Consider the following 20,945-nt stretch of genomic DNA (forward strand, 5'->3'; position numbering starts at 1 on the left):
CTTGGTAGTCTGTAGTACTTCATATTGCTAAGCTAATTTATAATGATGGCTTAGAGGGACAGGTGACATACCCTTAGAGACCAACTGAATTCTAACAGAAGTTTTAAGGTATTTTAATGGTTTTTTGCTGATTATAAAAATAATGTGTATTTGTAAAATGGTTAAGCATTGAAGAAACCAGAACATTTGAAATGGGGATTTCGGGATGGAGTAAGGGTCAGAAATGTCCACCGCACAGATTGTCTCCTGAATCAGCAGCGATGCTTCAAAGCAGCTATGTCCAAATGTCCTGGTTCCGTATCCTCCTCCCAAAATCAAAGGATAATTTTGTATTATCAAGCAGACCCTTTTTATAGCAGGGTCTGGGGAAAACCAATATAATGGCAGTAGGAATTTTCACTTTCTCTTTAAAAGTCATCTAAATTACAGAACATATGTGACTCCCTAAAAGGGGAAAAGGGGTGTTGGATTTTTCCCCAAAGTCTTTCCAATCCAACAGTCATTTCCTTTGCCCAGTGATAAAAGGAAGAGGAGCTTTTGCTGAATCTTACTGGACTCAGCCATAAGCTTCTCTAAGGTCTATATTCTTGTGAAACTTTGTGGTCTTATGTTCCATAAAATCTTTTTTATTGGCTAAGGAGTTAGACCCTATTAGAGAAATGGAGTGAGGCCCAGTTGGAAATCACACGATCATTATTCTCATTATAGCTTTGCGGTTGTCCTAGAGGTTCCTGGCTAAGCAGGTTTTGTTGGTGGCTGTGGCTGGGAAGGTTGTGGAAGGTGAGGACAAAAATGAAAGCCAACTTGTCACAGGTTCAGGAGCACCTAGGGACACCATTGCCTCTAGAAAGCGTGATCTTGGCTACTTTTGGCTCCTGAATAATAGAATAAAAGGGTGTGGCCCTTCAAAATCTGAAACTTTGGGGCTTCCCTGGTGGTGCAGTGGTTGAGAGTCCGCCTGCCAATACAGGGGACGCGGGTTCGTGCACCAGTCCGGGAAGATCCCACATGCCGCGGAGCGGCTGGGCCTGTGGGCCATGGCCGCTGAGCCTGCGCGTCCGGAGCCTGTGCTCCGCAACGGGAGAGGCCACAACAGTGAGAGGCCCGCGTATCGCAAAAAAAAAAAAAAAAAAAAAAATCTGAAACTTTGTAGCTCTCTCCATCAGTATTCATCCTAAGCACTAAAAGCCGCTATTCCTTGTGATTCTCAGAGAAAGTAGGTTAAATGTGGAAGGTGAACATGAATTAGTACAGTTTAAAGTAAACTTTCCCTTAAGAAATCTTAGAAACAGATTATTCCTTCTTGATTTGGAAAGCCTTTCTAAATCTTCATCCATAAGAAGGGACTCAAACTGGACAAACAGTGACCATCACATACATGTTTCTGACCCCTGTCCTTGCACATGGCAAGGGCTGTGAGCTCCAGGCATCCTTGGACAACACGGCTTAGCACAAACCCAGGGAACCATTAGACTCTCAACCATACCACAATACGTTGGCGCATTTATGATAATGCAGGGACAGGGGATTCTTAGTTGATGGGTTCATTGATGTTAAAAACCCGTTTTCCCAGTGCATGTAGCCCTGAACCTTGTTTTCTTTCGTCTGTTACAAGTGTCCTTGATTTGAATGCATTTGAGAGGCAGAATAAAGCTGAAGGCCTGGGGATGGTTACTGAGGAAGGAACACGTAAGTAACTGATGACGGTGAAGGCTTCTCTGTTTCCAATTAAAATCCTAGTTCACTATTTCTGGTTAGAGCCCCTGTTCACTGCTGCTTCATCTCCAAGGACTTGCTCCATTTCAGCAAGATGTTTCCATCCATAGTTTTGATAAGGCATATCCAGACTGATGTGTTCACAGAACCAGTATTAGCTAAAGAGAGTCTGTCTTGACGTCTGTGGTTTTCTTACTCTGTATCCTTCTGTTTTTCTCTTATGGCTAGTCATCGTTCGTGAGCGTGGTAAGTTTGAGTTTCCGGCCCGAGCTCCTACCGTGTGTGTGAGTCCCAAGAGATCTTATTTAATCGGCTCAGCACAGACACATTTTCGGCTTGGTGGTTGCATGTTGAGTTTAACTCAGCAGTTTGTTGTTTAATTAAAGAAGTGTCTTCCATCTTCCAAAGCATGTGTTATGGACTGTGAATCATTACTGCCTAGCTGTTTTCCTTCCAAATGCATCCCGGGGCTAACAATTCTAGCTTTGTTGGGTGTTGCCTCAGTTCCAGTTTTAATTGGGTCTGTCACCATTCATCCACAGTTCCCTCTCCACGCTGTTCTGACACAGCTCCTTTAGCATTTTTGCAGTCATGTGTGGTGGAAGGTATTCTATGTTGAAAAGCCAAACAGATGCTCACCAGTGTTCTGTGTTTTCAAGGTGAAAAAGTACTCCAGAATGATGAGTTTACACGAGATCTCTTTAGATTCCTACAGTTACTTTGTGAAGGACATAACAGTGGTAAGTGGAACAGATTTGATTTGTCAAGGGACAACAACATTCAGGTACAAAATTTTGATTCATTTCAGGTTGCCACATTTCATACAGCCAGTTGCTAATTTAAGAACAACAGTTAATCCATTCCTTAATAAGAAACCCTATGTGACATGGCCTTTGACTTCATGGCTAATGTTATTTAGTGCCACCCAGGCTAAGTTGCTTCCAGAATCTTCAGATATTGAAGCTAAACACCCACCCCTTGCTGTCAAGTCCCTCAGGGCTCGTTAAGTCCAGTTTCTGGTGCCGCTGGGAGGGGAGGGCTCAGGGCAGTGCTCTGTCCTTCAGGACCTAAACAGTGTGCCCTTGTAAGGCTTTTCACATGGTGAGTCTCTTCTGAGCTCAGCTGAGAAGAAGCTTAGAGCCACCTGCTCTGCAGGGATGGACTCTGACCCAACCCTGGTGTTCTCAGATTTCCAGAACTTCCTGCGGACTCAGATGGGCAACACCACCACCGTGAACGTCATCATCAGTACCGTGGACTACCTTCTGCGTCTGCAGGTGAGTGGGCGTCGGATGGTAGCACACCTCACATACACTTCCAGAAGCTAAAGACAGTTACACAGCCTCAGGGACGGCCCAGGATACAGTCCAGCCTCAGTAAGGAAGGTCTTGTAATCTTGTGTCCACACACTTACGGGAAGTCAAACACCTAAATGTGAGTTTGAAGACGGAAGTCGGGGGAGTGGTTATCTACCAAATCTTCTGTTATAAACTGCTGATTCACTTTAGTTTTGCCGGTGTAAGCTTAGCCACAGTACTCCAGGCAAGCTGTGCATGGGAACAGACTTTCACTAGGAAAAAGAGGCACAGAAAGCGGGAATAAGATGGGTTCACAAGTTCTTAGTGTTGAGACGTCATCTGGTTGGATGGTTTGAAGGAAAATCCAAATAATGTCAAGAAAATCTGCACAAACATAAAAAGGATGCCCTCTTCTCTTTGCTGATTCCTCAGCCTGGTTCTGCCACTCACCAGTTCCTGACCTGGAGCAGTCTGTTTAACCTCCTGGTGTCCAATTTCCTCATCTATAAAACGAGTAGTCCTGTCTCATTGAAAATGAGTAGTACTGTCTCATTGGGTGGCGGTGAAGATGGAGAGGTTTAATACGTGTAACGTGCTCAGAACGACGCCCGGCACTTATGGTGTCAGCTATCATGTTGCTGCTGCTATCATGATTATTTGGATGATCAATTTTATCTTTAACGTACATTTTTCATTGTGAATAAATTGTCCTATAACATGGTCACCCAGGTCCAGCTGAACGCTGCCCTCTCTTCTATGTGTTCTTTCCTGCGGAGGGGGAATATCTGTACTTAAAAGGTGCTCGGGATCAGATACCTCTGTGCTTCTTCACAGAGTCCCAGGCTCCTGTCATAACAAAGTGGTCACAGAAATGTAGGACGCTCTTGTACTCTTCCTGAACATTGGGTTTAGCTTCATGGACTGAGAAATACTAAACTCTCCTTTTTTGTTCTTAGGAATCAATCAGTGACTTCTACTGGTATTATTCAGGGAAGGACGTCATTGATGAATCTGGACAGCACAATTTTTCCAAAGCCCTGGCGGTCACCAAGCAGATTTTCAATTCTCTTACGGAATACATCCAGGTATGTGCTATAGAGCGCATGCCTGAGAACAAAGAGAACATCTTTAACCTTCCCATGTTCTAATTCCCTGCAGAATACTTGGCTGCATATGTGGACTGTGCATCCAGCTATAGCACTGACAATATTCCTCACCTATAAATAGAAACCAGTGGTACCTACACTCTACGAGAAGCTGTAGTTTATGGACCCCACTGTGACCTGTGAATAGCAGTGTCACACTTTATTTGCATTTATCTGGTTAACATTTTGCTTTCCCTCCTAGTCTGAAATCTTTTTTGTCAACAGAAAATTTCTTATTCGTTTTAAAATTCTTCACTTTTAGCATGTGTGGCACATCCGAGGTGTTCAGTAAGCATGGAGAGTGGAGTGGAGGAATGATTGATAGCATGAAGGAATAAAGGGACAAGTGGTATTATCTTGAGCCTTGAGATTAAACACAGAATTCATGAGAGCCTACCGATTTGTCAGAAATTCACTCTATGGAAAAGGTAACTTCAGAAGCACATAAACTAAGTGCAGTGGCCGTCACATCAACAGGTAAATTTCAGGTTGAACATCTCACAGCAATCTTTCTCTGTTCACAGCATTCTCTACTCATTGCCTACAGTGGTCTAGCTACTGTGCAAAGGAGTAGAGGACGTCCTCAGGCAGAATTTGCTGTGAAATCGGTAGCCATATCATGGTGTTCTGTGATGTAATATAAGATTTTTTAAGATCTATATGTTGGGCCAACTGGCACACTCAGATCATATTTGCTTACTAAAATAAACACAAGACTAAGACTTGAAAAGAAGGATTTTAAGGAAGATATTGATCCATGCTTTACTCAAGGATTGTAAGAACATAGGGAGATAAACCTAGGAACAGGTGACTGAGCTGTAGTTTCACAGCGTGTGAAATACGTATGAAGGTCATTGAACTGACCTGACAAGCATCTGATTTGCTCTCTGCAGAGCCCATCCTAATCTCCAGAACTTCCTGTGGAGCACTTAACCCAAATGTAAAAGAAAAGTGTATTTGGGGTGAATGTGAGTTTTTTTCAACAACCAGTTTTGTTTCAACAAAGAATCTAGAGGCTTCTAGGGATCAGACACCAAGTGTACATGAACAGTGTTTATTAAACAAGCTTACGTGATTTAGGGACGCAGGCAAAATTTCTCCTGCTCACCTCTTCCCTGGGAACTCTGCCAAGCCTTTTCTAGAACTTGATACTAGAACACCAGTACCAGTGAAAGTGTAGAAAAATATAGGAAAAAGCTATAAGGAAGAGTTAAGGATAAAGAACATAGGCAGAATGTGACAAAAGACTCTAAATGTATAAAATATATATATATAAAACAGCCTCACTCAAGAGGTAGGGAATAAGGTGCTGGCCTAAGAAACTTTGGAAATGAGTACAGTCTGAAAGACCAAAGGCAAAAGGAGCTATACATAAGCGCTTTGGTTGATGAAGTTTTTCCCATGTGGATATGTGTTAATAATTCTGAAACCATTATACATATATAATGGAAGTGAACGAGGTTTCTCACTGTTGGAGTGGGAAGTTACAGAGGAGCAAGCAGAGGAGATAGAAGATCCCTGTGGGAATGAATGAGAGTCGGAGACATTTGTATGCTAAACTCATGTTCAGCTTAACATAGATACAAATGGTTACATATGGAAATGTTTATGGATATGTGTATACACATGGATTAGGACAACACACATATTTCTGCTGCTCTGTCAGCCAGGAGGACCTAAAAAATGATACCCCAGTAGCAACAAGCACAACTAGAGCCCAGATCTTGGTTTCTAATACCATTGAAAGGAAATAGGGCTCCGTAGAGAAATGGCTGATTCTAGAACTAGGGCTGGAAACATACAGGATGAGCCTGGAGAATGCTATAGTGCAAGAGAATGCTAAAAGAAAATGATGGGGGTATGTCAAAGGGATACAGGAGCCAACTGAAAGAGCTCTCAATGGCCAAAACTGGAAAAATTAGAGCTACAAAAGAAAGTAAATAAAGTAGTACTGAATTATAACCCAAAGCATAAAATGAATGTGTGGCGTCCATACTGATATAAATAAATGATTAAATAAATAAGAAAGAATAGACAACTCTCCATTCAGAAGAATTTCAAATAACTTATTTTTAAAAAGAAGAGAAAAGAAACAGTGGTTCAGTAATGATCTTCCAAAATAGGAAAGGCTATTGACATGGAAAATGCAGACTGGTCATCAAGTCATCCGTCTATGTCTGGCTTTCAGACAAGATAGAGATGATGTACCTGACATTTAGGTTAATGATAAGAAAATCCTAAAAGTAGTTGAACTTTCGGAATGTAATTCCGATTTTTTCACTTAAGTAGATAGCCCTGTGGTCATCACATCTAACATGCAACTTTGCCTGCAAACAATGCGTGCACAAGGGCCTGGTTTTCAAATTGTGCTCTTTGGAACCCTGGAGTTCCTCAGAACCCCTCTTAGGCCAAGGTGTGGGCCAGAGTCGGCAGGAGTACCCTTCAGTCCTGTTTCAGCCAGAGCATTTACCTCTTAAATAATGTTCTCTAGCATAAGAACGGAAGCTAAAAGAAAATCTCTGAAAATCACCGCACTGTGACATTCCTAGTGATTTTTCCTAGAAATAGAATCTTAGGATTGGGCGGGGGCGGGGGGGACCCGATGGAGTGGGGAGAAAAGTAATATCCTGGGAAAATATTGAGCTGCAAAATATGTGACCTTTGGAAAGAGCTCTCTACTTATCTGAGCTGATGTCAAATGCCCTTACTAGGGCAAGTTTCAGAGCAGCTGGTGATGCTCCAGTGAAATAAGAATGTCCTCCTCTCCGTAGGGTCCCTGCGTTGGGAACCAGCAGAGCCTCGCTCACAGTAGGCTGTGGGATGCAGTGGTCGGCTTCCTCCATGTATTTGCTAACATGCAGATGAAACTCTCTCAGGTACTGTGGCCCGTTCCCCGTTCCCGACGTGTGGTTGGTGTGAAACGCTAAGTCAATCCCCACCCCCTGGTCTTCCCATTGTGGATGTAGCTGCTTGACGAAATGATTGGAAAAGCCATGCAGATCAGGTCTCATTTTTAAAATGAGGGCCTAAGTGGGAGATAGGAATGCATACCTGCGGGAGTGGGGGGCGGGCGGGGGTGTCCCAGACAGGCTTTTGCATGAATGCAGCTTTCTCCCTTGTGTCCTTTTCATAATAGCCTCAACCCTTGCTTTTTATGGTGCTAATCCCTTTTGCTTCCTTGTCACTGTTTTGCAATTTATGCACATGATCTACCCCCTGTCTGCTCTGTCAAATGTCTGCATGTCTCTGTAATTCACATCTCCCTTCTCTGTCACCTTTGCTTCCCCTCTCCCCCATCTCTGCCTTTCCTTCTCACTCCCCATCTCTCTGGCAAGATGAATCGGAATCGCTCAGAGCATTTATTATGAACAAATAAATGTAGCGTCTGTAGTAGTCGATGGCCTCTCTCCATGGCAACACATGAGGGAGAACTTCAGGATATGTTTCGGGCTGCTCAGAGTAACATTGGCAGCGTTAATTTAAATAATATGTATCTAAAATTGTCAAGGCTGTCACATCTGCCTCTCTCTTCTGGAATGTGCTATTTACCCCTTTCATTTTTCCCCTTTTGACTCTGGCCTTATGGGAGGAGAGAGTTCTTGGGAGGGCTGCCGATTTATCAGCCCAGTGGGGCAGTGCGGTGTAGAGGCTGCAGAGACAGGATCCTGACCCTGCCACCTCCTCACTGGTGTCTTCTGGGAAGTCACTTCCCCTTTCCGGTTTTTGCTTTCATCATCTATAGGATATTGGGAGTTAAAATAGACGACCTTTGAGGGCTCTTCTAGCTCTGACAATCTACACCTCTCTGATGTTTTGTGGACAGCTGTGACACGCTCCAAAGGTGCTAGAAAATCCTCTGAAGTCTGAAGGGCCAAAGAACTATGTCTTTGTGAGAGAGAGTCTGTAAAAGAAGTGTGGCCCAGAATGCATTTTTTAACCTCACCCTCAGATTCCCCACCTCAGATCTTCCAAGGCTTGTTTTGCTTCTGTGACATAGGTATCAAGCCCAGAGCTCACTTGGCAATGCCCCGTCTGCAATGCTGAAATGAAAACCAAACAGACTGGTATCAAAACCATCCGGAGGAATAGCCTCGATGATATATTAATAACATTTTAAGGGACCACTGGCACCCAGATCACCACCAATTAGAATCAGGAGAACCTAAATTAAGAAAGAAAGGAGAACCCAATTGGTGATTAGAACCTTGCTACTTTAATTGGATTGCAGTAGTATTCCCCAGAAGCTCACTGGTAATTCTTCAGTATGAAAAATGGCAACCTAAGCTACTAGAGATACCTAACGGCTCTCTGGTGGATTGGGTTGTTCAGTAGTTTTGGACAACAATTGGTATATCTGCCACGTTGCGTTAATAAAAGGAAAACCGTAAAGGAACTCTTTTGTATGAACCCTGCTGCAGCGAGCCTCCGGATGCTACAAAGAGAGGATGCGAAGGCATCCGCATTCACCATGAGAAGGGAGCTCATCCTGGAGATGGATGTAGCCTTCACCTGACCTTCCCAGAGCAGGCTCTCCTTGCTCACTGCCCTGTACTTTACTGAGGGATCAGATAGCTCAGGGGTATCTCCTGTTTCTGTTCTAGGATTCCAGTCAGATCGAGCTGCTGAAGGAACTCTTGGATCTCCTTCAGGACATGGTGGTGATGCTTCTGTCCCTCCTGGAAGGTTGGGCTGTTTGGTATAACTAGGCAATCACACGACTGTAATTGGTCCGAGCACTAACAGTACTAATCACGCAGATTGTCCTTCTGGCAGGTCATTGATGCCATATGACATTGGTTAGAAAACCAAATTTTCAGAAACAAAAAAATGAGTGAGGGGCACATGGTCTGATGGACAAAGCCTGAAACCAACTCATTTTATCTCAGTAGGAAAGCCAGAATGAACTGGGGAAAACCTCCAAGCTTTGCTTTTCCCTATCCTCTCCCTCTCCCCATTGCTTTTCGATACATCTGGCTGCCAGTGTGTATGCCAGCCATCTAGTTGGGCACCCTCCTAGGTCTAAGGGGATTAGAGGGGCACCACTTATCCCTATGTGTCCCTGATAATCTGATAATGAAACCACTCTCCAGGCCCCAGGCCAGACAAAAGGCACTGGCGTGGCCATCTCCTCCTTCCCTGTGTTTCTTTCCCCCTTGGCTCCTGGTGGTGTAGTCTTTATGGCTTGCTGCTCCCTCCTACCCATTTCCAAATCATCATGGTCAGAAAGGAGCTGACCGATTTGGCATATAAGTCTTCTAAAAAATATCTGCCTGACCAGTTACGTGATGACATGGGTTTATTTATGTATCTGTATGTCTTTTTGAACCTGCCTCACAGGGAATGTGGTAAATGGAACTATTGGCAAGCAGATGGTTGACACACTGGTAGAGTCCTCTACCAATGTAGAAATGATCTTGAAATTCTTTGACATGTTCTTGAAACTTAAAGACTTAACTGGCTCAGACACCTTCAAAGAATATGACCCCGATGGGAAAGGGATCATCTCCAAAAAGGAATTCCAGAAGGCCATGGAAGGGCAGAAACAGTACACGCAGTCGGAGATTGACTTTCTCCTTTCGTGCGCAGAAGCGGATGAGAATGACATGTTTAATTACGTTGACTTTGTAGACCGGTTCCACGAGCCGGCCAAGGACATAGGGTTTAACGTGGCGGTGTTATTGACAAACCTCTCCGAACATATGCCAAATGATTCTCGCCTTAAGTGTCTGTTGGACCCAGCCGAAAGCGTACTCACTTACTTTGAACCGTACCTAGGACGCATTGAGATCATGGGTGAGGCCAAGAAGATTGAGCGTGTTTATTTTGAGATCAGTGAGTCCAGTCGAACTCAGTGGGAGAAGCCCCAGGTGAAGGAGTCTAAGCAGCAGTTCATCTTTGATGTCGTCAACGAAGGCGGAGAGCAGGAGAAGATGGAGCTGTTCGTGAACTTCTGTGAAGACACCATCTTTGAGATGCAGTTAGCCTCACAGATCTCAGAATCGGACTCAGCCGACAGGCCGGAAGAGGAGGAGGAAGAAAATGAAGACTCTTCCTATACGTTAGAAGTTGAGGGCGAAGAGGACGACAAGGCTTTTGAGTGTGCCTCTGCGTTTGCCGTGGCCTGTGCCTCAGTGAAGAGAAACGTGGCCAACTTTCTGAAGAGGGCCACCCTGAAGAACCTCAAGAAGCAGTGTAGGAAGGTAAAGAAGATGACTCTGAAGGAGCTGGTGAAGGTGTTCTTCTCTTTCTTCTGGACGTTGTTCGTGGGGCTCTTCCACTTGCTCTTCGCCATACTGGGAGGAATCTTTCAGATTCTCTGGAGCACAGTGTTTGGAGGGGGCCTCATAGAAGGCGCAAAGAACATCAGAGTCACAAAGATCCTGGGTGACATGCCTGACCCAACCCAATTTGGTATCCACGATGATGCAATGGAGGCTGAGAGGGCAGAAGTGTCCGAGCCGGGTATCGCCACGGAACTCGTGCACTTCGTAAAGGGGGAGAGGGGAGATGCGGAAATTATGTCAGATCTCTTTGGACTCCAGTCAAAGAAAGAAGGTGGCTTAAAGCATGGGCCTGAAGTGGGTTTGGGTGACCTCTCTGAGATTACTGGCAAGGATGAACCCCCCACGTTAGAGAGTACTGTACGGGAGAAAAGGAAAGCATCGGTAAGCATGATTTGTTTCTATCATCTTTCTTTATCCCTAGAAAAAGACTTGCCACTCTACCTTGCCGTCAGTACTGACACCAGTTCCTAGGAGGCAGTGTTGTGTTAGACACCAGCTCATCTGTGATTACCCTGATCTGATAATTCCAGCTCTGCCATGTCTGGAGAGAGGAGACTTAGGTGGTTGTCTCAATATCTAATTGCTGAATGGTCTTCCAGTTTACATTGTAGAGTTCAAACAGGATGGTCCTTGACCCTCAACTTGCTTCCACACCTTTATTAGGTTAGTTCTCAAGGCGCACAGGTTCATTCAGTAACTGAAAGCATAGAAAACCAGGTATAGCATACGAGGAGACCTTTCTGGTGAGATAAACTTCTGCAGTATCCTAAAAGGTCCAGATGTTATCATATGATTTAGCACAGTGCCCAGTGAGTTTTATCATGCTTGGGACATTTTCATCCTTGTGATGCAACCACTAGCCAGTTTGGACTTTGAGTCAGTCAACTAAATTAAGATAGCAGTAATTCAGAGCCCTTTGGCCATGGAAAGTTCTGGGCGTTGCAGCATCCAACTCACAGCATCATTCTAGCGATAAAGAGAGTATGGAGAGAAATGTAAAGAGATCAGAGCCCAAAGTCAACCTTTATTCATTTTGTTAAAAATAAATAAAGTAATTTATTTATTTATTTATTTATTTATTTATTTATGGCTGAGTTGGGTCTTTGTTGCTGCACGGCGGGCTTTCTCTAGTTGCGGCGAGCAGGGGCTACTCTTCTTTGTGGTGCATGGACTTCTCATCGCGGTGGCTTCTCTCATTGCGGAGCACAGCCTCTAGGCGTGCGGGCTTCAGTAGTTGTGGCTCACGGGCTCTGGAGTGCAGGCTCAGTAGTTGTGGCACACAGGCTTAGTTGCTCCGCAGCATGTGGGATTTTCCCGGACCAGGGCTCAAACCCATGTCCCCTGCACTGGCAGGCGGATTCTTAACCACTGCACCACTAGGGAAGCCCCTTTATTCATTTTTTACATGAATGTTTATTGAATAGTTAATATGCACTTGTCACTGTTTTAGGCTCTGGGAATACAGTGGTGAATGAGAAATGCATCGTCCCTATAATTTAGTGGAAAAGATAGACATTGGACAGGTCAGTACAAGCATGAAGAACATTAGGAAGTCTATCAGGTGCTATGGAAATGTATAGGAGAGATGTCTCACCTGGGTTAGAGAGTCAGGGAGAGAAGTATCAGAATCATAAGCATTCTGACAGTATTAATTTATTTATTGTTTTGCTCCCTGATGTCACCCAGGGCCTAGAACAGAGTTTGATACATAAAAGGGACTCATTCAAGGCCTGCTACATGCCAGGCTGTGTTCCTAGGATATGAGAATACATTGATTAACAAAAGAGACAACACTTTTGTTTTAAAGGAGCTTAATTTCTAGTGGAAGGAGACAACAACTAATTATCATTTTTGACATATGCTAAAATAAATGAACAAGGTCGTGTGTTACAGAATGAAAGTGGGCCCTACTGTAAGTAGGATACTCAAGGAGCATCTGCAAAGGTATCATCTGAACCAAGTCCTGAAGAATGGCAGGCCCACCAAAAGCCAGGGCAGTCATATTCCAGGCAAATGGTACAGCATGTGCCAAGGTCCTGGTGCAGGGAAGGAGTTGGAATGTCCCAGGAAAGGAACGAAGGTCTGAATGTTTGTGCTGGAAATGAGTCAAGTGATGCAAGGTGAAAATGGAGAGAAAGGCCATGATCATGTAGGCCTTATAGGCTTTGGTGTTAGGGAGCTTGAATTTTATTCTAAGTGCAATGGTCATCAGCCAGAGGGATTGGGGTGATGGAAGAGAATTGAAGATACCGTCTGATGGACGCAGGTTCTGGATTGGACCTGTGTTCCATCTCTCCCCAACCCCGTGAAGCAGTAGGACCACTGCCACGGGGCTCTGACAATGTCCTAGCAAAAGTTTTTTCTTTGGGTTGAATAATAACAGGGCGGTTATGTTTTCAAGCTTGAAGTCTTTGTCTTATCACTCTAGAGCAGCTTAATATATAGCAGGACATCTATGTTCTGTGATCCTGAGAAAAGCAGAAGCATAAGGAGAGAAAGCCATTGGGACTTCTGACCATGGAGAGCAAAACGGCCAGTGATACGGCTCATCACCATGACCTCGTTTATTTTGAGGAAAGTTTGACCGATTGTTATTTTTGTCTAGGCAGCAGAGACGAAAGCAGCTCATGAAACCGAAGGAAAAGTGGAGTCTGAGAAGGCAGAGTAAGTTCTTGGTGGCATGGACTGCTCTAACTGCTGTGCTTAATCGTTCTTGATGGTAACCGCCATTTTGTTGTTATGGTAAATAGAAAGCTTGATTTCTATTAATATAAGAAACAGATATTGTGCAGGGCCTGGATACATTTCTTTTTTTTCGTTTTTATGGCTGAGTAATATTCCATTGTGTGTGTGTGTGTGTGTGTGTGTGTATCTCTTCTTTATCCATGCAGCTATTGACGGACACTTCAGTTGCTTCCATATCTTGGCTGTTATAAATAATGCTGCTGTGAACACTGGGGTGCATGTATCTTTTGGAATTACTGTTTTCGTTTTCTTTGCATGTATACCCAGGAGTGAAATTGCTGGATCATATAGGAGATCTATTTTTAGTTTTTTGAGGAATCTCCATACTGTTCTCCATAGTGGCTGCACCAATGTACATTCCCACCAACAGTGCACAAGGGTTTCCTTTTCTCCAGATCCTGGCCAGGACTGGTTATTTGTTGTCTTTTTGATGACAGCCATTCTGGCAGGCGTGAGGTTTTGTGGCTTTGATTTGCATTTCCCTGATAATTAGTGATGGTGAGCATCTCTTCATGTGTGGATACATTTCTTTTTACCCCATCTGTACAATAAACACAGTCTAATAATTTTGTTCACTTTAGACTCCAGATAGTAGATCAGAGTTTCACCATCTGACCGAGCAAATTATCAAACACTCACACTTAGCAACTTCATATAATGTTGATGATGGTGATGTCTAGTAATTACTGAATAACTGTTACATACCAGGCCTTTTGCTAAGCTCTTTTATACAATATCTCATTTAATTCCTATGACAAACTTAGAAGAATAGGTACTATTGGTAATGCCCATGAAAGCCTAGAAAGTAAAGGATAACATTTCTGAAGGGGAAAAAGGTTGGTAAGGCTAAGTTCAGAAAAACTTGTATATAACTGATGTACACCTGTGACTGTGGCTCATCAAAGCAGGCACCGCTCCTAAATACAAAGTTGACATCCAAGCACTATGGGTAATAGAGACCTGAGGTCCCCACCCTCAAGGAATAATGCATCTCCCACCCCCAGCCAAGATTTCTCTTTAGCTTCCCTGCCAGGGCCAGGCCTCCCCCTCCCCTCTGTGATGAGTGGGCTTCTCATTCCTGCAGCACGGAAGATGGGGAGAAAGAGGACACAGCCAAAGAAAAGCAGGCCGAAGCCGGGTGGGCAGATGCGACCAAAAGGAAGAAGCGATGGTGTGGCCAGAAAATTGAGAAGCCTGAAGCCTTCATGGCCAGTTTCTTTAAAGGGCTGGAAATCTATCAGACCAAGCTGCTGGTGAGTGCTCTGGCCCTGGCCCCGCTCGGGTGCAGGCGCTGGCCCGGGCGGACCTCGGGGAAGTGGCCACTGACTTTGTTTCATGTTTGGTTAGTTGTTCTTCCTCGTCTTTTTCATTCCTCTTCCTTCCCTCTTCTCGATTATCTGTCTGTCCCTTCTGTGTCGGAGGGAAAGGAAAAGGGAAACGGCAGGTGCTGCAGCCCCTCTACCCCGCCCTCTCTCTAGAAGAGCTGCTCCTTTATGTGTGCTAGGTGGGGACTTGGCCCATCCTGGTCCAAAACTTCAGAAGTAGTGCTATCATTCAGATGCAGAAAGAACATTCCTGTGTTGTGTCAGGTTCTCACACTAGCCCTCAAAAGCTTTGTTACTCCACACACCCTCAGCCCAGCTTGTAATATCCTTTCTCTGGCAAATTGCCCACTGAGGCACAGTTGCTGAAAGCCAGGACTACACCTCCCAGCACCATTGGTGGGAGCCCCCCTCCACGGAGAGGGTGAGAGCTTCCCCAAGCAGCTACCATTCCGGCCTCAAGTGTCGATTTTTCCTGGGAAGATGGCAGTGGGTATGGGAATGGTTCCCCCTAAAAGGGGAGAGGCAGAAGCGCTGGGTCTGTGACTTACAAAGAGACAGAGACTGTCAGCCTCAGTCTGGCTGCAGCCGGGGTGGGAGCTTCAGGGGTCTTCGGTGGGCCTAGATCACTCATAATTTCCAAATGGACCGCTTACTTGCTGTGTGGAGGGTACACGCACACGCGCGCACACGTACCTTCATAACAGCACGAGTCCTGTGCTGGCGGCGTGTTTAGGCATTTGCTTCCCTGAGGTTTAAACCAGAGCAGGGTTCCCTTGAGCATCATTCTAAGCAATTTTTTTAAAAATCATCAATTTTGGTCCCCCCAAATAAGTTGTAAGAAGGCCAGGACAGTCCTAGATGAGTGGTTACCAAAGAGTAGGAGTAGTCCTGTGTAAACTTCTAATCAGAGAAGATCATCTGTGTGAAAGAGGGAAGGTCCTTCTCCCTGCCAGAGCTCTTCTACTTCTGCCTGTCCTTTTCTTTTCAGCACTACCTGGCCAGGAATTTCTACAACCTGAGGCTCCTTGCTCTGTTTGTAGCCTTCGCTATCAACTTCATCCTGCTCTTTTACAAGGTGATGCTTCGTTCAGGGGGTATTTGGTGAATAGATTATATACTTTTTAAAAAGTAATAGAGGTTATGCTCTTAATTCAAGCAAAAACTTTAAGGAAATTTCTAAGACACTGGCTCCTAAAAAAAGGACACTGTCTTTAGCAGTGGGGAGAACAGAGAGACTGGTTGTAAGGGAAGCCAGTTAGGGCACCATTTCAATCATTCAGGCTTGTTTTAGTTACTACTTAATTCTTCAGACATTTGTTGGGTGTCTACAATGGGCTAGACCCTATATTAGGAGCTGTAAGGTATTTCAAACTGAATGATAAATACAGTTCTTTCCCTGAGGAATAAGGTAACAAAGAACCACGATAGTTGGCACGTGTGTTAGAATTATTATGAAGGAAGAATTAATAGGAGTTGGTTTCTGGATGTGGAAGACAGGGACTCATCAAGATAAATGAAGATTTTGAATGTTGGTAAGTGGGTCTTGTACACTGTAGATGCGTAATAAATGTTAGTAGAATGAACTAATGAATGCTGTAGGTCCTGGATTCTTTTTTGACATGGTCTTTAACTGGCTCTTCTGTCTCTTGCCTCTCTCCCTTCCTATTGAAAACCACAAATCTAATTTTTATAAAACATGCTCTTATCCACATCAGTAGTGCACTTGATAAACTAATGGCTTGCTGTTGCCCACAGCAGAAAAATGGAAGTCTGTAGAGGGGTGTGGCGAAGGCTAGCTTTAAACACATGGAGAGGTTGAGGTGACTCAGCCATGCATGTGGAGACAGCCAGCAAGCAGCTGGACATGCACGGTAACAGCCTCAAAGGCGCCAATTTGGGAGTCACTGTGTAAGGATGGCAGTGAAGCCACGGGTGTTAATGGCATCTAAGAAAGAAGGGAAATGTCTGCACTTGTACATATGCGAGTTTGTCCTAGCCTCCTCCCAGGCTGTAGCATTTTTTAAAAAATTTATTTGTTTTATTTATTTATTTTTGGCTGTGTTGGGTCTTCGTTGCTGTGCACGGGCTTTCTCTAGTTGCGGCGAGCGGGGGCTACTCTTTGTTGCAGTGCGCGGGCTTCTCATTGCGGTGGCTTCTCTTGTTCCGGAGCAGAGGCTCTAGGCGCGCGGGCTTCAGTAGTTGTGGCACACGGGCTCAGTAGTTGTGGCTCATGGGCTCTAGAGCACAGGCTCAGTAGTTGTGGCGCACGGGCTTAGTTGATTAACCACTGCGCCACTGGGGAAGCCCCAGGCCGTAGCATTTCAAAGATTACCTCCTGCAGCTGAAGGATTGTAGCACATGTAGTAACACTTTCCTAACTTTTCAATTTTTGGCTTGTTTTCAAGAGAGAGGTTTTGTCTCTTAAAACTTTTGTTTGCAGTTATTAGAGATCCTGGAGATTCCCAGGAACAAGGTACCTAAAAACCTCATTCCCTCATCGAGTAATACAGAATCACTACTATTTGCACAGCAAATGCCAGCAGTATAAAATACGTGGGGAGAGCCCAGTGGCGGAGGTCTTTCCGGTGTTTCTAAGAGAGTGTGTGTTTTGGGCCAGGTCACCGAGGAACCTTTAGAAGAAGAGACAGAAGACATTGCAAACCTGTGGAATTCCTTTAATGATGAGGAAGAGGAAGAAGCAGTGGTATTCTTTGTCCTGCAGGAGAGCACTGGATATATGGCCCCAACATTGCGAGCCCTGGCCGTTATCCACACCATCATTTCTTTAGTCTGCGTGGTGGGCTATTACTGCCTGAAGGTAAGTTGCCAGCCACTCTGAATGTAATCAGACTCCTTGGGGAAGAAGCATCATTTTTGAACCCAGCCAGCCCTTTGTTCTCTAAGACTTTAGACTAATAGCCTAAGGTTGGTGAAGCCACAGCCTGGGCACCACCCAGGAGCGGGTTAAAACTGCAGACTCTTGCCCCCTACCCAAGCCTTTTAAATCAGAATCTGCAGCGAACATGATCCGCAGGTGATCTGTATTCACACTCTGGCTTGAGAAGCCTTGGTCCAGGAATCTCACTTCAGCCACCCCTCGTGACATTGCACAGAATCCAAATTGTCGGGCTAAGTCACGCATGGAGCTGGTAATGAGGGGCTCTTCTCACCTTTGAATTTATGTTGAAATTTTTATAAAAATGCTTTTCACCTTTCAGAAGTTATTAGGTCTTAGCTATTTGAGATGAGTTACTGTTTCCGTTGTCCTATTGCTGCATAACAAATCACCCCCCAGAATTCAATGGCTTAAAATGATAACCATTTTCTCTCTGATTCTGTGTCTGCCTGGGCACATTAGAGCGGTTCCTCTGCTCCCTGTACAAGTGGTCACATCAGCAACCAGCTGGGAGCTCAGATGGGCTACTGTCCAAGACGGCCCATGCACGTTGGCAAGGGAACAGCTGGAGGGCTGGGCTCAGTTGGGGTAGCTGGGCCTCTCTCCCCCTCCTTGTAGACTCAGGGCATCTCCCTTTCCATGTGGTCTCTTCACATGCTCTCTCCAGCTGGGTAGCCGGACTTCTTGCACATGATGGCTTGGGTGTCCAAAAAAGAGCACAAATGGAAGCTGCTAGACCTTCTTAAGGCTTAGGCCCAGAACTGGCAAGGTGCCGTTTCTACCACATTCTGTTGATTCAGGCAGGTCACAGGGCCAGCCAAGATTCAGTGTTGCACAGAGGGTGAAGGGGGCTACACAAGGGCATGAATAGCAGGAGATGTGGTTCTCTGGGACCATCTTCAGACACTGCTATAGTTTTGTCAATCTTCAGTCATTCTGTTTTAGGTGTTCCAAGTCCAGTTCTGTTTCTACTACATACACCACAATTGTTTTTTCTCATTACATTTTTTCTTACTTCTCTTAAGTAGGAAGTTTCCTTGGCCCTATACCAAGCCACCTTTTCCCTGAGAAGAGTCCAGGAAGTCTTTTCCTATCCTTGTGGCTCTCACTTCCCCCAGTGGACTGCAGTATCACTTAGGAAGTCCAGCTGCTCTACTGGAGAGACCATGTGTCCTAAACTGCCCTGAGGCCTCCACTGTAACAATGAAAGAATGGATTCTGGAGCCTGGCCTCCGGGGTTGGACCCACAGCTCTGCCACTTAACCTCGCCATTCCTCTGTTTCCTCATCTGCAAAAAAAAATAACTATGATAATAATAACACCAACCGCTAAAGTTACTAAAGGGAGGATTTAAATGAATTAACATGTGTAAAATACTCAGGGCCAGACGTAGTAAACATGAGAGCATGTTCGCTACTATTCCTTAGTTCACCATCTAGAGCTCAGCTTGTCGGCTAGGGTACAGGTAACCTAGAGAAAACAAAAATAAACACTAGCTAGGGAATAAAAATGTGGAAGTTGTACTTACGAGGGAATACAAATTCCTAAAAGATTGACGGAGAATGCTTCAAATCCCAGTGATCAGTACTGATCTAAAACTTGATATTATTATTGTAATTCAGAGTCACCGCGACACACAGCAGACACTAGTCAGGGTGGCTTTCCCTGCTTCCCCTCCCACATGATCCATGAACCAACACCAGGCACTGATTCTGCAGTGTGCAATGTCCATTAGTAGCCTTTGCCACCTTCCTGTCATGATTCTTTTATTTTCTCAGTGTTGTTGCCTTGTTTAAAAAAAAGGGTAAGCAGGAACTATATTCAATATCCTGTGATAAACCATCATAGAAACGAATATGAAAAAGAAGGTATATGTATGTATAACTGAGTCACTTTGCTATATACCAGAAACTAACACAACGTTGTAAATCAACTATACTTCAGTGAAATAAATTTTAAAAATAAAAAAATAAATAATTAAGGGAGGAAGAAAAAGGGTAAGCAGTAACTCTTTACAAACCATTATCTAAATTTTGCCTTTTTGTCTTGGAAATAAAGGAGCAGCGTGGGTTGTACGGATATCATGAGATTTGAGAGGGAGTTATTAGAAGAAACAGTTTGGAGACCAGGGTCTCAGGGATGTTGCCAAGTAATCAGTAGCTTCCCAGGTGGATGAGAAGCCCTAGCTCTCTCTGAGCTAAGCTTTTCTGGCTAGTGGAGCTCTGGCTTTTCTGCCTTCTCATTTCCTGGGATTCCAGTCGTCTCCTCTGACCTTGCTCATTCTGTCCCTTATCTGAAGTGTGTGTGTGTCTGGCGATGGTTGGAGCAAGTGGATTATCTTCCCAGCATTTTCTGTGTATGTACTGCTTTTGTGATAGGTCTTTAGAACCGTGCCACCATGTGTAGGCTAGAAGCAGTCATAACTATAAGAGAATGGGAAACGATGGTAGGGAACAAATAAGTGTGCCAGGCAGGAGCTCTTCTTGGAAGGAATGTCAGGAAGAAAATTTCAATAGCGAAAGCCTATGCACAGAGCCCAGTGAATCCTCTCATTGTAACCATTAAGCCATATTTCATTAATCAGAATTCAAAGACATGAGATGAATATGACCCTAGCCATTGAAGGGGGTTGGAACTCTTCATCGTATTTCTGCAGCTGTCCAATATATTCTAGAATAGTTTATTATGCTTTCTAAGTCTTGGTTTACCTCCAGCCTAAGTGTTTTAGGAGACCTAAGTCACTCGGCCCTGTGATTCATCTAAATACGGTCTTCTCACCAGGACGGGTCAAGAAGTCCACAGTTTGTAATACTATCAGCTGTTTAAAGGATGACCCAAATCATATCAGCTTTGGAGAGGGAGGTGTGTGAGCCAGAGGACTGAGAAGTGATTTCTTTGGCTTTGGACCCACAACGAGGCACCCTAAGAATCCCACTACAAAGAGTTTGCTGCCCTGAAGTTGGAAGGCCAATTTGTGAGATACGCGTGGGAGAGGATGCTTTCATTAGAAAGCCTTCTCTGAGTAACCAGTGTCTTCCCACTCCTAGGTTCCTTTGGTGGTATTCAAAAGAGAAAAAGAAATCGCCAGGAAGCTGGAGTTTGATGGCCTGTATATCACCGAACAGCCTTCTGAAGATGACATCAAGGGGCAATGGGATCGCTTGGTAATCAACACACCGTAAGTTTCCCCCCACCCCAAAAAGAAAACGGAGTTTCTATTGTAAATAGGATAATACCTTCTTCAGCAGCCCTGGAGACTGATTAATATAAGCCTTGCTTTGGTTTCTGGGACTTGTTTTCTCCCCTGCCTTTTCACAAAGTAGCCTGTCGTGCCTCCAACAGTTATATGTGTCCCTATGCATTTAATGGGGGACAGAGGATATCATCGGAAAGTGCTGAGCATTTTTAATTAAGACCAGATGGTCCAGCACAACACTACTTAATCTAGTTTTCCATGTTCGAGTCGTACAGTGTTTCCCTGGCCCGGGGTTTCAGTGATCAAACTGATCAGCTTCTCCAGAGTCCCCAGATGGCAC

At 44.6% G+C, this 20,945-nt stretch overlaps 1 protein-coding gene across 2 annotated transcripts in view; it reads left to right on the forward strand.

The window, feature by feature from the left end:
• RYR3 (ryanodine receptor 3) overlaps window positions 1-20,945 on the forward strand; it is a 555,614-nt gene that overhangs the window by 517,852 nt on the left and 16,817 nt on the right. For both annotated transcript variants that reach the window (XM_049705467.1, XM_049705468.1), the window contains 13 exons: window positions 1,616-1,689; window positions 1,945-1,962; window positions 2,376-2,456; window positions 2,905-2,993; window positions 3,971-4,099; window positions 6,931-7,035; window positions 8,761-8,842; window positions 9,497-10,824; window positions 13,049-13,107; window positions 14,273-14,441; window positions 15,502-15,588; window positions 17,131-17,331; window positions 20,457-20,587. In XM_049705467.1, the coding sequence (XP_049561424.1) occupies window positions 1,616-1,689; window positions 1,945-1,962; window positions 2,376-2,456; window positions 2,905-2,993; window positions 3,971-4,099; window positions 6,931-7,035; window positions 8,761-8,842; window positions 9,497-10,824; window positions 13,049-13,107; window positions 14,273-14,441; window positions 15,502-15,588; window positions 17,131-17,331; window positions 20,457-20,587 (2,553 nt within the window). The remainder of the gene's footprint in view (window positions 1-1,615; window positions 1,690-1,944; window positions 1,963-2,375; window positions 2,457-2,904; window positions 2,994-3,970; window positions 4,100-6,930; window positions 7,036-8,760; window positions 8,843-9,496; window positions 10,825-13,048; window positions 13,108-14,272; window positions 14,442-15,501; window positions 15,589-17,130; window positions 17,332-20,456; window positions 20,588-20,945) is intronic.

This window comes from Orcinus orca, chromosome 2 (assembly GCF_937001465.1).
Source record: "Orcinus orca chromosome 2, mOrcOrc1.1, whole genome shotgun sequence".
In the NCBI taxonomy this organism is placed as follows: Eukaryota; Metazoa; Chordata; class Mammalia; order Artiodactyla; family Delphinidae; genus Orcinus; species Orcinus orca.